Below are 18,431 nucleotides of genomic sequence, written 5' to 3' on the forward strand. Positions count from 1 at the left end.
GTATTTCAAAACTCTGCTAATCTTCTGGTTTACTATTAATCCCTGTCATTTCACATGGTTTTCCTTTCAACCTGATACTATCTTTAACTTCCTTGGTTAACCATGGTTGTGCTATCCCTTTATGGATGCCTCACTGGGATATATCTTTGTCAACAGGCAAGAACTATTTTTCTAGAAAGTCATTATCCCTCAACCATCATTGCTGCTAAAACCTTTCACAGTACACTTCACCCAACTCTGCCTTCATTCCTTTGTCATTACCCTGAAATCAATGGAGCACATTTGACTCTGACCCAGCTGTCTCACAATCCAACTGAATGTTAAATTATATCTTATTATGATCAATGATCCTTAGAGGATCTTTTACTCTGAGATCATCTATTAATCTTGTCTCAATATGCATTACAAGATCCAAAACAGTGCGACTTCTGGTTGGACCACAACATATTTCTCTCAGAAACAGTCCCGACAAAGCTCTATGAATTCTCCTCATGGTCACCTTTGGCAATTTGATTTTCCCAAGCTACATGATGATTAAAGTTAACGATTGTTAACATAGTGCCCTTTGTACATGCCCTCATTATCTCAGGATTTATTCTGTCCGACAAGACAGCTTTAGGGGACCTGCAAACTACTTCAACGACTACGTTTTTCCTTTTGTTATTTCTAACCTCCACCCATATGGATTCTACATCAGCCAATTTGGATTGAGAAAGCTCCTTCATCACTTTTCCCTTCCTGCTCATCTTTTTGGAAAGGCACTTTTTTAAAAATTCATTTTTGGGATGTAAGCATTGGCTGGGCAGGTATTTATTTGTCTGTAGTTGGTCTTGAGAAGGTGGCAGTGAGCTGTTTTTGTGAACCACTGCAGTTCCATACAAGATCAAGAGACACATAAATCCACTAGGGTGGGAGGGAGCTCCAGGATTTGGACCCAGGAACATTGAAGTAGTGGCAATATATTTCCTAGTCAGACTGGAACCTGACTTGGAGAAGTTGGGTGAATTGCTGTTGACATGGTAAAATTAAGCAGGTTGCTTTGTCCTGGATGGTCTTGGGTGTTGGAGTTACACTCACCCTGGCAAGTGGGGAGTTTTCCAACTCACCCCTGGGTTGTGCTTTGTTGATTAAGGACAAGTTTTGGAGAGTCAGGAGGTGAGTTACTGCAGTATTCCTGGCCTCTAACATGCTCTTTTAGCCACAATGTACATGGCAAGTCCAGTTTAATTTTTGATTAGTTGTAACCCCAGGATGTTGAGGTAGCAGGGGGTAATTCAGTGATGGTAATGCCATAGAATAGCAAGGGACGATGGTCAGATACTGTTCTCTTTAATATGGTCATTGCCTGGCACTTGCCATTTGTCAGTGCAAACTTGTATACAGTCCAGGGCTTGCTGTATTTGGCCACGGGAGCTTCAGTAAGTCGCAAATGGTGCTGAACATTGTGCAACCATCAACGAACATCCCTACTTCTGATCTTATGATGGAGGAAAGGTCATTGATGAAGCAGCTAAAGATGGTGGGACCTCAGTCACAATCCTGAGCAACTCCTGAATATTTAGCTCCCAGCTTTAAGATCATACCATCATCCTCAGGAAATGAGTGGAATTTCTAGTACTTCTGCCTCTAATATTCTTTGAAGCAGACAAGTCCAAACTCTCACAACCTTCTAGGTGAAAAAAAACTTCTTTTTCAATTGATACCACTTCATGGCTGACCTTGCTGCTAAAAGAAATTAGTTCTCCCTGCCTGGGCCTTTCAATTTTATGCAATCTCCCTTAGCCACGCTATTTCCAATGAAAACAAACCTAACCTATCCAATCTCTCCTGATAGCTGGATTCTCCATTCCTGGCAATATCCTTGTAAATCTTCTCTCTAGACTCTATAGTGCAATTAAATCCTTCCTGTAGTGGAGTGGAGGAAAATTAGTATTACTTAATTCAACTTATCATCAACTTTCCTCCAACCTTGATTATGTATATTCATTACAGCAATTTTATCATGGCAAGTTGTTCTGTGACAATATTAAGAGATGAAATTATCAAAAAGCTATTAAAAATAATAAAAGTGATACTGAAATTTGTATTGGTCTAAGTACCATTGATTTGAAGATACAATAAACATTAATTTTGCTGTACTAAGACTTGAAGTCACCTTCAAAAGTAGCATTAATAGTTAAATATAAACAGAGAATTTGCTCTCCAAGCAAAGTCACATTACATAACAATAAAATTCATACCGTGCAAAGATCTTTATATTGCAGCTTCTGAAACTTGGTGTCAGAATTTCCTGCACACAATTCCACGTATCCAAGTACAACCTGGAAGACGGTGTTATGGATAGCCTGAGTGAAATGCATGTGTAGCTGGTCCATTGCAGTCTGCAGAACATTTTTAAAAAATGATTTTAAAATGCATATTGTAATACCAATCAATAAACTGCTTAATCAGGAATCCACAATTTAGCAAGTTTTTAAAACTCTTTTCATCTCATTGAGAAAACGCTTTCCTTCAAGCCCACAAATAGTGGACTGGGAGTTTTCACAGGAATGCTAAAGTAGTAGTCGAATCAATATTCGTTTCAATTAATATTTTAAATAAAGTCACTCACAACCATCCCAATAAAAAAAAACTAACTAAAGCAATACATTTCTCAATTTATAGAACCATATATCCTGGGTTGCTCTCATATGCTTGCTATCAGAGTGCTGCAGCTGTATTCTGAACAAATAACTTGTCTATCTTATTACTTAGAGCAAATCTGGGATGGGGAGGGTCATAGGCTCATTGGCTGGATGGTTCGTTTGCAATGGAGAATGATACCAACAGTGAGGATTCAATTTTTTAACTGGCTGAGGTTACCATGAAAAACTCTCCTTCTCAACCTCTGTCACCAGAGGCATGGTGACCCTGAGGTTAAACTACCAGTAGTCATCTCTCTCCCTAATGAAAGTGCAGCCCTATGGTCCCGTCAAATTATGGTGACTACTTTTAGTGCATTTGCGACTCTGGATTAGGATCCTTTGCACTTGTCATTATATAATATGACTTTGGAGGGTTCAAAGTGTGAATGAGTGTTATTGAAGCTTGTCACACTCAGCTCATCAAAACTACCGTGCAACCAAATGACAATGCTAAAACCTTTGAATATTTAACTTCATATTTTATCACAAATGGAAGATGAAGAAACGCTGGAGAAATGTCTTGTGGTGACCTGTAAAGGCATCACCATCAGTTTCTCAGTCCTGATGGAATTCATGCTAGGTTATTGGAGTACAAGGTTACTCTAATGACTGCAAAGCTTCAAAAAGAATTAATTCACTTGCATTCACCGAAGTTAAAAGCGAGCATAAAATCAGCCACTGTGCAAAATCAGACATAAATCAGTATTAATTGACAGTTTTGCAAATAAGGTCAAAAAGGAGATTGATGAGAGGAATGGTAATGGTCATTGCTCTCTGTTAGTGCTTAGGTTGCATTTTAGAAAAAGTGCAAGGTCTTGAGGTAGTCTACATATCTTGCCTGAGAGCAGAATATTTGATTTCCAGGAAGCATCCCTCATGCTAGCATCCAGTCAAACTGCTTTTTTCCTTCCTTAAGGAAGCATCATTCTTCTTTAAATAGCAATCTATGTTATCCATTATTTTAAATAGTAAATTGTAATTTACTGAGGGGGGAACAGATTTGAGGAATTTACTTGCCTTTCACACTGCTGGCTTTACCAACTTCTTCTAACCTTTCTTTCCTGTCATCCTGCTGGGTGTAACTACTCTCACCTGGTTCCATTCAGATCTGTTAAACAGCCAGAGAAGCACTGCAACATGTTCTTTTGCAGCGACACTGCCTCTGGTATTACACAATCAAAGTCAAACAGCACATAAACAGACCTTTCGGTCCAACCCATCCATGCCGACCAAGTATCCCAAATGAAACTAGCCCTCTGCAGTTGACCTCTTCCCCTCAAAACTTCACCTATTCATATAGCTATCCAAATGTCTATTAAAATGTTCTCACTGTACCTGCATCGACCTCTTCCCCAGCAGTTCATTCCACATATGAACCACTGTGTGTGTGAAACGTTTGCTCCTCAGGTCCCTTTTAAATCTTTCTCCACTCACCTTAAAAATATGCCCCTGATTTTCAAACTGTCCCAACGTATGGAAAAGACCTTTGCAATTCACCTTATCTATGCCCCTCATGATTTTATAAACCTCTATAAGGTCACCCCTCAACCTCCGATGCACCGGTGAAAAAAGTCCCAGTCTCTCCTTAAAACTCAAACCCTTCAGTCCTGGCAACATCCTGATAAATCTTTTCTGAATCCTCTCCAATGCCATAATACCCTTCCATTAGCAGGATGACCAGAACTGTATACAGTACTCCAAAAGTGGCCTTACCAACATCCTGTACATCCGCAATATGACATCCCAACTCCTATACTCAATGGTTTGCGCAATAGGCAACTATCTAAATGCCTTCTTAACCACTCGATCTGCAAACAACTCTACTTTCAAAGAACTATGCACATGAATCCCCAGGTCTCTCTGCTCTACAACACTAACTTGAGCTTTACCGTTAACTGTAGATGCCCTTGTTTGTTTTACCAAAATGCAATGCGCCTCACATTTATCCAAATTAAACTCCATCTGCCACTTCTCTGCCCACTGGCCCAATTGATCAAAAATCCTTTGTAAGATTAGATAACCATCTTCACTATTGATTATATAAGTAAATTTCGGTATTGTCCACAAATGCCTAAATTCTCATCCAAATCATTTATAAGAATTAAAACAAAAGTAGGCCCAGCACCGATCTCTGTGGAACACCACTGGTCATAGGCCTCCAGTCTGAAAAAACACTGTTCACCACCACCCTATGTCTCCTACTGTCTAGTCAATTTTGTATCGAATTGGCAAGGTCACCATGAATCCCGCGTGATCTAACTTTACTAATTAGTTTACCATGCGAAAACCTATCCAAGGCTTTACTGAAGTTTATGTAGACAATGCCTACATGCTCTGCCCTCCATCTTTTTGGTCACGTCCTCAAAAAACTCAGTCAAAATGCGAGGCACAATTTCCCACACACAAAGCCATGTTAACTATCCCTGATTAGTCCTTGCCTGTCCAAATGTATGTAAATCCTATCTCTCAGAATCCCCTCGAACAACTGATGTCCGACTCACTGGTTTATAGTTCCTAGGCTTCTCCTTACAGCCTTTCTTTAATAAAGGCAAAACATTAGCCACCCTCCAGTCCTCCGGCACCTCACTCATGGCTCTAGATGATACAAATATTTCTGCAAGGGGCCCTGCAATTTCTTCCTTAATTTGCTCCAAAATCCTGAGATACACTTGATCAGATCCCGCAGATTTATCTACTTTTACGTTTTTTTAAGAGGCACCACCTCTCCCGTAATGTGGACTGTTTTCAAGACATCAATATTTATTTCCCACAGTTCCCTAGCCTGCATTTTCTTCTCCACAGTAAAAAGTGATTCAAACTATTCATTTAGTATCTCTCCCACCTCCTGTGTTCCATACATAGCCGACCATGTTGATCTTTAAGGTCCCTGTTTTCCTTGCTCTTAATATACTTGTAGAATTTCTTTGGATTATCCTTAACCTTATCTGTCAAGGTTCACGTCCCCATTTTGACCCCCTAATTTCCCCTGTAAGAATGCCCCTGCAGCCCTATACTCTTCAAGAGATTCACTTGATGCCAGTTAACTATATCTAATAGGTGACTCCACCTTATTCTCGACCAGAGCCTCAATATCTATTTATCCATTGTTCCCTCCTCTTACCAGCCTTATCCTTCACTCTACCAGGAACATACTATCTTTAAACTCTCATTATCTCACCTTTGAAAGCCACCCACTTGCTAGTTGTCTGCTTACCTGTGAACAGTCTATTTCAATCAAATTTTGAAAGTTCCTGTCTTATAATGTCAAAATCTGTCTTACCCCAATTAAGAACTTTAAGCTTTATACAAGGCCTATCCTTTTCTATAACTACTTTAAAACTAACAGAATTATGATCACTGGTCCCAAAGTGCTCCACCACTAAGACTTTGGTCAGTTGTCCTGCCTTATTTCCCAAGAGAAGGCCAGGTTTTGCTCCTTTTCCAGTAGGTACAGGTACATATTGATAAAGAAAATTTCCTTAAAAACATGAACAAATTCCTCACCATCCCAGCCCTTAATACTATGGCTGTCCAGTTTATGTTTGGAAAGTTAAAATTCCCTACAAATTACAACCCTATTATTCTTACATACATCTGAGATCTCTCTACATATTTGCTCCTCAATTTTCCACTGACTTTTGGGGAGCCTATAGTTCAATCCCATCAAGGTGATCCTGCCCTTATTTCGGCTTTCCACCCGTATCTCTCCGATGTATCCTAAACACTGCAGCAACATTTTCTTCAATCAAATCGTCACTCCCCCTCTTCTCTTGCCTCCCTTTGTATCCTTCTTATAGCTTCTAAACCTCAAAACATTGAACTGCTAGTCATGTCCCTCCCTCAGCCATATTTCTCTAAGCGCTATGATATCCCAGTCCCATGTTCCCATTCATGCCGAGTTCATCTGCCTTACTTGTAGGACTCATTGCATTGAAATAAATGTAGTTTAATTCTTCACAGTTGCCTGATTCTCTGATTTGCTCTCGCCTGCCTTTTGTAACTAACTTGCTCTTTTTAAAATTCAGAACCATCCTCATCTGTCTATTTTCACTACTACTTAGGATGCCCATCCAGACCCCCTCCACATGCTCCCCCACCACCAACACCCCTCTCCCCTTCCAGCGCTCAGCACTCCCGCACCTCTCCATCCATAACTCCACCTCCCCTCCACACACTCCCTCACCCCCATCTCCCCCTTCACACAACCCCCTACCCCAATCTCCATCCCCCCACCCCCACCCAATTCTGGCCTTCCATACTAAAACCGTCTTCACTTCCTATTCATGCATTCATTTTGGTAAATGTTGTTATTGTGTCTGCTTGAAATACAGGATATCACAGTCACCTTTGTTTTTGATATCTAGGCCCTTCCTGACTTTCTTCATTGTGAGTACAGATGAAAAGTACACATTTAAAACATCAGCTTAGTTTTACTATTCCACACACAAATTTGCCCTTTGGCCATACATTTTCCCCGTTTATTCTTTTGCCCGAAAACACACAGATAAAACACCTTTGGATTGTCCTTAATACCACCCACCAGTGTTTTTACATATGTCACCTCTTTGCTCTCCTAATTTATTTTTTAAGCGACTCCCTGCAATTTCTATACACAAGGGCAATTGCTATTTTGGTATCTACCATAAGCTTCCTTTGGTTTGCTATCCAATCCTGCTCATTCTTTGACATCCAGGACTCCCCGTACTTGTTGGTCCTATTCATCACCTACATGGGAACATGTTAGTCCTGCTCTCACGATGATCCTTTTGAACTACTCCCAATACTCTAATATGGATTTTCCTGAAGTAGTTGCTTCCAATTCACTTTAGCCTGATCCTGCCTTCTCTTATTAAAATTGGCGTTCCCCCAATTCAGAGCCTGTATTTTCGATCCTTTGCCCTTCTCCATATTTACTTGAAATATTACTGAATTATGGTTACTATCACAGAAATGCTCTCCCACCGACACACCTATTGCTTGCCCAGCTTCACTCGTGACATTTGTATCCAACACCATCCATTCTCTTATAGGACCTATCTACAAGTTGATTTACAAAGCTGACCTGGACACATTTTAAGAATTCCGCCCTCTAAGCTTTTCACACTTTAGCTATCTCAGTTGATATTTCTGACTATTATTTATTTGTTATTTTTATATTTCTAAGATTTGATGATACATTTGATGATTTATCTCTCCCTGACTGTTTAGAGGTGGATAGTACATCCTCTGCAAATTGACTGCCCCTTTTTGCTTTAAGTTCCACCCAAATGGCATCGTTTGAGGAATGCAAGATATCTTCAATACTTAATGTTGCAATTGACTCCTCGTTCAATATTGCAATACCACCTCCGCTTTTACAGCGTCGTGCCTAAAGATTGTAGACCTCGGAATATTGAGATACCAGTCCATTTCCCTCCGTCAACCATGTCTCTATGATATCACATCCCAAATGCATGAATCATCACCCTCAACTAATCTTTCCTACTTACAAGACTTACTGCATTAAAATAAATACCATCCAGCACTGCCCTACTCCCATGTGCCTTAACGTGGCCACATTAACACTTACTTCTCAACTACTTTGGTTCTTCTATACATGTCTGTGCATTACCCCCTCCTGTAATTCCACACTGCACCTAATCCCCTGCCAAATTAATTTACTATCCACCACGTAAGGATGTTGGTCCTATTCCAGTTCAGGTGCAACACATCGGACTTGTATAGGTCCCACTTTCCCCAGAAATGGACCCAGTGATCAAGGGAACTGAAGCCCTCCCTCCTGATTCAAACTCTTCAATCATGCAATTATTCTGTTCACCTATTCCTATACTCACCAGCATTTTGGTACCAGGAGTAATCCAGAGCTTACAACCTTGAGGTCCTACATTTTAATCTGCTACCTAGCTCCCTAAAATCTTGGCTGCAGGATCTCATAATTCCTTCTACTCATGTCATTGACCCCACTGTGAACCAGATCCTCTGATTGCTTGTGCTCTCCCCCTCCCCAGAATGCCCTGCAGCCAGTGATACATCATAAAGTCACATCTACAGAGGCAGGAAGAATCCTGGCTGCTTGTCTCAGACTCCAACACATAACTTTCCAACATAGAAAACTTGTTCTTGAGTGAAATGCTATCTAAAGGCTTCCTGAGTACCTATCTGCCACCACTCCTCTGATTGAGGAATGCACTCCCTCTCTGACTGCAATTCCTTAAACTTTTAATATGCACATCTAAAGATATGCTTTGCACATCATTATACTTGATGTGATTCAGTTCTGACCTTTAGAATTTGCTTCTTTACTTCTCAACAATCAGGGCTTCAGGTATCTGACATAATATTTCTTTAAATGGCTTGTAACATTCTTTGGCTTGAAGTATTATTTTATTTTTTGTTTAATGAGATGCTATACTACATTAAAGGAGGCATTTAAATACATGCTAAATTTGTTCACTGTTGAATACCCAACAAACTAGTATTCGTACATAATTCTCACCTTTGAGAGTTGGAGGTGCAGAAAATCTTGAAGGTGAAAATTTGTTTAATTTGATGAGGGGGTTTGAGTATGTTCTATATGTCTAGAGTTGTGAAGCCTTTTGGTTGCATAACTAGTTTGCATATGATTACACATCTCTTTGGGAGAAAATGCAGATGGAACAACAGACCTTTACCTGGAACAATTACAGAAAGCAGGCGGCCAGCACAGCAGATTCGGATAAAACACAAAATATCCAATCCACTCAACTCAGCAGTTTGCAGTCATTTGAGTTGACCACTAACTTCAATGCTTTTTTTTTTAGAAAATGAACAAAAGGATTGCCCAATTTTCAAAAACTGTATCATTTGCAACACCATGTTAAAATGTACAAAGCATCAGGAATTTTCCAAACATTCAAGTCCACAAAATAAATAAATGTCATTAAGTGAATCAAATGATCAAGGATTTTTAAAAATATAAATACCATAAAATTAAAATGCATTTACCTGGGTTTTTCCCAGCAATCTGTAAGCAAGTTGGACCTTGGTATAATGACTGACTTCAAAGTGCTTGCAGGTTTTTGACAGTGCAACATCTAATTGTTCCTAGATTTTAAAAACAGTAATACTGAAGTTCAATGAAATAATAATCAGCCAAGTTGTAGATCAATGAGTATTTTCATTTTCAGTTATGAAATTCAAAAAATATTTGGACAAAAATTAAAATTTAGCTTTCAATTGACTGAAAAAAGTTTAAACTTTATTGAACTGAGCTTTCAGTTATATTGTCTAAAAGGATTGGAAAGACAAAATAGAATAGATGTGACAATGTTGCAAATATTTATCATCCACCAACAAGCATTTCTGCTGAATTCCAAATCACAATCAATGAACAATAGCAGTTGAATTTCAGTTCAAGAATAGTTTCAAAGTTTATGTGATTCTTTGAAGCATTATTTTTAAATGCTCGTTTCAGAAAGTTAATAAAAATACCAAAGAGCAAATGTACCAAGTATTCAGATGAAATCACAAGTTGGGACCATCTTATAGTCATATCTCAGAAAGTGGTCAATGGTACACACTGGATTATTAACTAATTATTAAAGCAAATGTAATAGAAAATGATAGCTTCTGCTAAAACCTTATCAAACTCCTTCTACTGAGACACAGTGAAATCGGAGATTTAGTTTGCACTTTTGAAGATGATCATTCAGGAACCTTTACTGGTGAAGTAAACAAAATAATTAATTACTGCCAAATTTGAGCAATACCAAAATCAGCAGTGCTTCATTTTGAAAGTGGAACAGGGGAATGTTAGCTATAAAACCATTTGCCAACATAGTATTGAGTGATACCAAATTCCAAAAGTGATAAAATTAAGCTTGGATGATGTTTAGTGTACCAAAATATTTTAAACATTTTAAATGATCAGCATGAATTCATGACTATTTACAACATTTGGGAAATAGCTTGTTTTTCTACATTGTCATTTCATAAGCCTTAATTTAAAATATTTTATATAAAATCCCTACCTCTATTTGTTCCAATGTATCTTGTAATTTTGAATTCAGTTCACTAAAAAGAAATCAAAAATGTTAGCTCTTCTTCATGGCCTAATAAAATCACAAATGCCAAAGTCATCTCAATCTGATGATTAAATGGAATTACAAACACTATAAAGAAAGGTAATTAGCCATAGTCCATGGATTCCATAGGCATCTCTTCCAATAGCAAGATGCAATTGGTTATGAAACTTGAGGGGCAGACCTCAGCATCAAATATGGAGCAGGGCAAGGAAATTAAAACTATCTGATTCAACCATTTCTTATGAATATTACTTGCATATTTTTACACTTTGCATAATCAATTTCTTTGAAATTCTCAATTGGATTTCTTGACAGCTTATAAACATGGCCTCTGGATATGTTCTTTTCCCAGAAGGGGAAAATTTTCTTTGTATCCACTCTCAAAACTGCTCAATTTAAAGGTCTTTCGGAGGTCACCCCTTGACATTCTTTTTCCCCAAAAGAGGTCCCAGCCTTTAAATTATTCCATGATATGTATACATATTCATTTCTGCCATCTGCCTTGTAAATCTTCTCTGGAATCTGTAAAGTGCTTTCATATCACTTTTATAGTATGGTGATCAGAACAGCAAACAGTACCTCTTAGGTGTGGTCTAACTAAAGTTCGATACAGATTCAGTGTAACATCCTACTACTTAATTTCATTCCTCTAGAAAGAAATCCTCAAGCCTGATTTGCATTTAACAACCATGCCAACCTGTAGTGCAACTTATGGATACTTTCTCTCTGAACCCATGTTGATCCTTTACCCCATCTACACTTTCACCTTTCAAGTAATAAGGGACGTTTCTATTTTTTGTACCAGAATTTGTCAAAGGTGGACAAATAATTGGTAACCTAAATCCATGTCCTCCAGTAATTTGTTGCATTTCTTATAGATACAGACTACCCGCCTCAATTTGGTGTCACCTGCAAACCTAGAAATTGTGTTTTGATTACAAATTCCAAATTGATCATGTAAATTAAGCACAGCAGCGGTCTTAGCACTCATGTTTGTGCAGTACAATTTCCTCCTCCAAATCATTCCAAAAAACCACCCATTATTGCAATCCAATCGCTTCAGTCTTAAAGCCAGGGAATAACCTATTGTGATATTTGCATCCTGATAACAAATTATCTGAGTTTATTCAGTAGTCTACTATCGGGAAACTTAACAAAGGACCTTTGAGAATCTACATAAATTATACCGACTATATTAATACATTGTTGCATCTTCCAAAAATGGAATAAGATCAAATAAGCTATTCCTTTTAGAAATTCATCCTGACTGTTCATTATATTTTCAATGAGGAAGTCATCTATTCTCTCCTTTTGTTAGGGTTCCTTATTTCCCTATCACAAACATTCAGTTGACGAATGTAAAATTTAACAGGCCTGTTCAGCATGCCTCCCAACATACTCCTTAATATAGAAATATTAGAAGTCAGTCTTCTGATTCTACACTGTTATCCAACAAACAATTACTGTTTGTAGTAACGCCTTTGCTATTTCTTCACTGCTTTCTTTGAACAGACGGGGATGCAATCCATTTGGATTGGAGATCTCATTCTCTCAAAGCTTGATTAGCATTTTCAAGACATCATCTTTCTAAAAACAATGCTCATTATTTATGTCAGCAATCAATTATATATCTACCTGCTCCATTATCCCAGAAAATACTAAAGCATAAGAATTATTTAATAATTCTGCATTCTCAATTGTTACTCAAAGTTTATAGGATCTCTCTCTTAATGGCCTTTCCAATCAGAGCTTTCTTTTTCTTTTATAAAGTGATGTGCCTATAAAATATTTTATGATGTTGTTTTAAGACCCTTGATAATGTCCTCTTTTGGTTCCTCTTTACTTCTCATCTAAAGTCTTTATATTGTCCCATTTATTTTCCCAAATTCCATGCTCAGCTCTTAAAAATCAGCTTTTCCTTCACCAATATCTTGGTCTTTGTCATACTTATTTCCTTCTCTATTATCATCTTAAATCATATTATGAAGCCTGGATGTTCCCATGCTTTTACTTCCCTTGTATGCTCTGCTTCTTTGTCCATTACCGGATCCAATACTGCATCTTCCCTTGTTCAGTATTTTACATGTTAGATTAAAAAGGAGACCAAAGAGTAACACAATGTGGGAAACCTTTTACCTATAACTTCTTTTCAGGTAGTGTTTAGATAGTTGAGATTCTACTTGTTTGTCTGGTTTACATTTAGATTGCTTCCAATTCTTGTGGTTCCTTCCCCTAAATGGATCTGTACCCATTAGCACTCCCTCATCCATGACACTGGAAGACTCATGTAAGTTCATCACAAACTTCTAAAATGTTTGGCCTGGATTTCAGACTGAGCAATGAAACGGTCATGCCTGTTGTTGATCTCAAAGAAAAAAATATTTTCAGAACTATGTAGCACGAAACCAAGGAGCTCTCAAAGCAATGTGATTGTCAAGATGGCCAAGTAACTAGTCACATGATTCTTATAGCTAACAAACATGAAGTAAAACACACTGTTTTTCATTTCTCCTAAAGTTTAACATTGAAATAAGTGATTGAGACATACACATGATTAAGGTGGAACCTGTATCATCATAGCCAAACATTCAAACAGAAAGTTCACATTTTACAAGTAATTAAAAAAAAATCACAAATGCAATATTTTCAGAGAGTAATTATGAACTGGGAAGTTAAAAACCCAGTTAAACATCCTTCAACAAGGTGACACTTTTTTGCAAAATAAGTTTTTAACAGCAAGACTGATAGTTGACTATAATCTAGTGAGAGTTCACCAGCAAGTGTTCAATCTGGATATCTCCATGTTAATGGTCATGTGCAGATGTTACTGTCAGTTTCAGAAAGGTAATAAAGGCAAATATCATTATTATTGCAAAATCTGGGTGACTACATTAGAAAACATGAAGGCAGCAGAAAATTGTTGTAAATAAACCATTGAAATATACTGGCCTGCAAAACATTTTACATCTATTCGATCCATGAGGCAAAACACATAGGTTAAGTCCCTTGAATATTTTCCAACAATCTAATCAATCTTTCCTGTAGTTATGCTAATTATCAGTCATTCTTCTTCAATTCACTAAATAATTTATTACAAAATGATTTTGACAAAACCGGTTGCTGTAATAAGTATTAAAAGACATGATGTTTCAACAAGCCTGAAAGCGAGGCTGTAAAAATGAATTCCCTCACCTACAATCTTTTAAAAGTCATAATGTGATATTAATCCAGTGATTTTTAATTTATTTGCTCATGGCATACAGGCATCACGGTCATTCCTAATTGTCCTTGAGAAGCTTGTGGGGATCACTTTCTTGAGCCATTGCAGTCCCCATGGTATAAGTACACCCACTGTGTTGTTATGAAGAAAGTCCAGGACTTTGACCCAGCAACAGGAAAGGAACAGCAATATCCCTGTTAGGATAGTGTGTGACATGAAGAGAAAGCTGTTCTCTTCCATCCACTGCCATTGGTACTTGGAGATGGGAAAGCCTGCAGGCTTGGCAGATGTTATCAAAGGTGCCCGATACAAATCTCTCTCAAGAGTTAAACACCTTTTAGATTGAATCTTGTGAGTATTATGATTGATTAACATACGTTTAGAAGTTGAACAAATTCCCTCAGCATAAAGATTCAACATTAGCAACTTGTTTAGCACATTTTTCATGTCATGGATAGTCTTAAGATAAAATGTGATACGTGCAGATTGCCATAATGTCCTCTAGACGAAAATTGCAATCAGTTTTATTTTGGGATGCTTCTTAAATTAGCAAATTAATTTGTTTCATACATTCAGGATCATTTCTACAAACTGGTGTCTTCGCTGTCTTCAGTGTTAAATAACAATCAAGTCCTGGCTCAATTCTGAGCAGGATATTCACAAAAACGTGACACCGATGATAAATCTTAAAAATACACAAACACAAACACATTTGGCAAAAACCAATTTGATACTTTCATTTGTCTAAATATCAGTCAACTATGATCTGACTGTTGTTGAATTTCTGTTGCTTCTATTTATGTAACCCCTGACCCCATGTGATTTACTAATTAGTCTGACATATGTCATGCTACATTCAAAGATTTATACAAATGCACCCCCAGGTCCCTCTATACCTATGCACTATCCTTTCATGGCTATTAGCAACAATATGTCCAAAATGAAAATTTGAATGCAAGGGAATAACAAACTCATAATTAGAGGAGAAAAAGCTAGTAATTTAAATTTTAAAAGAAAGCTCTTTTCAAGTGGATTCAGAGAGATTTTCTTTGTTTTTGTTGACAAAGAGAAAAACCTGGCTAACATATTAATAAGCTCACTTAATAAATGATAAAACATTTACATAACGACAGTCTATGTTCCTCTTATCTTTGTTTGCTTTTGTGTGGACCCGTGAGATACGCAGACCCTCTGAGCAGCTGCACAGCTTAGAGGGAACATTTGATGACAATTTGCAAGGATTATGACGGTAAAACAATCCTGAGCATCCAGATGCCTGCCACTTCAACAAACTACTGTGCTCCCATGTCAACATTTCTGACTCAGGCCTGCAGCAGCGATCCAGCAAGACTCAATGCAAGCTGGACGGATAATAACTCATCTTCTGCCTGGGTACTGTACAGTCTTCAGAACTCAGCATTGAGTTTAACAAGTTCAGAGCATGAACACATCCTTCCACGTCTATTACCAACCCTCACGTAGCTAGCCTGTCTTCTCCCCTGGCTTACAATTCGTTCGTCTGCCTGGCTATCTTTTCTTCTTCCTCTCTCTACGCTGTCTTCATTCATCCGCTCACTCACTCCCCTCATCACTAGCACAAATACCACCTCTGCCTAAATACTTTTAGTTCCGAAGGTTGGGGGGGGGGCTGGTGTCACTGGACTCAGTGTTACCTGCTTTCTCTCCACAGATGTTGCCAGATCTGCTGAGTTTCACCAATAATTTCTGGTTTTGTTTATTTCAGATTTGCAGTTCTTAATTTTATTTAACAGTCTACCCCACCAATATAATAATATGAAATGATGTTATATTAATTTCATGAATGGCTTTCTTTGGGCATGGTTTTTATGGCATTTTGTATAACAGTTGCCAGAGTAAAAGTCACAGTGTAAAAGCAATACATATCTTTATATGTATTTAGAAACATTTTAAATACACAATAAATAGCCCCTTCTATAATCATGAGACTGGACTTATCAATAACCTTCCCAAAAATTCTCTAACGTCAACAATAACCAGACAATCAACACCCAGATAATATTCAAGGCTGTTCAGGAGGTAGGAATTGTTATAATCTCTACAGTGATCACATCATCAAGAAAAAAACACTAAGAATTGCAAGATACACCCATCCTACAAGATGAGTTAGTGACTTTTCATTTACCTGATTGGCTGACCTATTCTGGGTGTTACCTGCAATCCAATCCATTATCTTGACATTATTTACTTCGAGTCATCGAGTCATAGAGATGTACAGCATGGAAACAGACCCTTCGGTTCAACCCGTCCATGCCGATCAGATATCCCAACTCAATCTAGTCCCACCTGCCAGCATCTGGCCCGTATCCCTCCAAACCCTTCCTATTCATATACCCATCCAAATGCCTTTTACATGTTGCAATTGTACCAGTCTCTACCACTTCCGCTGGCAGCTCATTCCAAACACGTTCCACCCTCTGCGTGAAAAAGTTGCCCCCTAGGTCTCTTTTATATCTTTCCTCTCTCACCCTAAACCTATGCCCTCTAATTCTGGACTCCCCCACCCCAAAGAAAAGACTTTGTCTAGTTACCCTATCCATGCCCCTCATAATTTTGTAAATCTCTCTAAGGTCACTCCGACACTCCAGGGAAAACAGCCCCAACCTGATCAGCCTCTCCCTATAAGTCAAATCCTCCATCCCTGGCACCATCCTTGTAAATCTTTTCTGAACCCTTTCAAGTTTCACAACATCTTTTCAATAGGAAGGAGACCAGAATTGCACGGAATATTCCATCAGTGGCCTAACCAATGCCCTGTATAGCTGGAACATAACCTCCCAACTCCTGTACTCAATATTCTGACCAATAAAAGAAAGCATACCACCTTCTTCACTATTCTATCCACCTGCAACTCCACTTTCAAGGAGCTATGAGCCTGCACTCCAAGGTCTCTTTGTTCAGCAAGAGGTCCTGGGGATTTATCCACCTTTAGGCGTTTCAAGACATCCAGCACTTCCTCCTCTGTAATATGGACATTTTTCAAGATGTCACCATCGATTTCTCTACATTCTATATCTTCCATGTCCTTTTCCACATTAAATACTAATGCAGAATACTCATTTAGTATCTCCCCCATTTTCCACACAAAGGCCGTCTTGCTGATCTTTGAGGGGCCCTATTCTCTCCCTCGTTACCCTTTTGTCCTTAATGTATTTTGGATTCTTCTTAATTCTATTCGCCAAAGCTATCTAATGTCTCCTTTTTGCCCTCCTGATTTCCCTCTTAAGTTTACTCCTACTGCCTTTATACTCTTCTAAGGATTCACACGATCTATCCTGTCTAGACCTGACATATGCTTCCTTCTTTTTCTTAACCAAACCTTCAATTTCTTTCATCATCCAACATTCCCTATACTAGCAGCCTTTCCTTTCACCCTGACAGGATATACTTTCTCTGGGTTTTTGTTATCTCAGTTCTGAAGATTTCCCATTTTCCAGCCGTCCCTTTGCCAGAGAACCTATCCCCAATCAGCTTTTGAAAGTTCTTGTCTAATACCGTCAAAATTGGCCTTCCTCCAATTTAGAACTTCAACTTTTAGATCTGGTCTATTTTTTTCCAACACTATTTTAAATCTAATAGAATTATGGTCACTGGCCCCAAACTGCTCCCCCACTGACACCTCAGTCACCTGCCCTGCCTTATTTCGCAAGAGTAGGTCAAGATTTGCACCTTCTCAAGTAGGTACATCCACATACTGAATCAGAAACTTTTCTTGTACACACTTAACAAATTTCTCTCCATCTAAACCCTTAGCAATATGGCAGTCCCAGTCTACATTTGGAAGGTTAAAATTCCCTACCATAACCACCCTATTATTCTTACAGATAGCTGAGGTCCCCTTACAAATTTGTTTCTCAATTTCCCTCTGACTATTAGGGGGTCTAGAATACAATCCCAATAAGGTGATCATCCCTTTCTTATTTCTCGGTTCCACCCAAATAACTGCCTGGGATGTATTTTCAGGAATATCCTCCCTCAGTACAGCTGTAATGCTATCCCTTATCAAAAACGCCACTCTCCTTGCTCTCTTGCCTCCCTTTCTATCCTTCCTGTAGCATTTGTATCTTGGAACATTAAGCTGCCAGTCCTGTCCATCCCTGAGCCATGTTTCTGTAATTGCTCCGATATCCCAGTCCCATGTTCCTAACCATGCCCGGAGTTCATCTACCTTCCCTGTTAGGTCCCTTGCATTGAAACAAATGCAGTTTAATTTACTTGTCCTATCTTGTCCCTGCCTCAGCCATGCATTCATCTGCTCTATCCTCCTATTCCTGCCCTCACTAGCTCGTAGCATTGGGGGTAATCCAGATATTATTCTCGAAGACCTCCTTTTTAAATTCCTGCCTAACTCTCTGTAATCTCCCTTCAGAATCTCAACCTTTTCCCTTCCTATGTCATTGGTTCCAATGTGGGCAATTGACCTCT

The 18,431-nt window shown here is 38.5% G+C and overlaps 1 protein-coding gene across 3 annotated transcripts in view; it reads right to left on the bottom strand.

Annotated features, from left to right (window-relative positions):
• Window positions 1–18,431, bottom strand: part of vps50 (VPS50 EARP/GARPII complex subunit) — a 186,019-nt gene that overhangs the window by 85,008 nt on the left and 82,580 nt on the right. For 2 of the 3 annotated variants that reach the window (XM_043689946.2, XM_043689947.2), the window contains exons 10-12: window positions 10,694–10,736; window positions 9,669–9,767; window positions 2,241–2,381 (exon numbers count right to left, since the gene is read on the bottom strand). In XM_043689946.2, coding sequence (XP_043545881.2) covers window positions 2,241–2,381; window positions 9,669–9,767; window positions 10,694–10,736 — 283 coding nt within the window. The remainder of the gene's footprint in view (window positions 1–2,240; window positions 2,382–9,668; window positions 9,768–10,693; window positions 10,737–18,431) is intronic. The other variant, XM_087987151.1, reaches the window with a different exon arrangement.

Source organism: Chiloscyllium plagiosum, unplaced genomic scaffold (genome assembly GCF_037043375.1).
Source record: "Chiloscyllium plagiosum isolate Xiang-an unplaced genomic scaffold, Cpla_swu_hap1 HiC_scaffold_5, whole genome shotgun sequence".
In the NCBI taxonomy this organism is placed as follows: Eukaryota; Metazoa; Chordata; class Chondrichthyes; order Orectolobiformes; family Hemiscylliidae; genus Chiloscyllium; species Chiloscyllium plagiosum.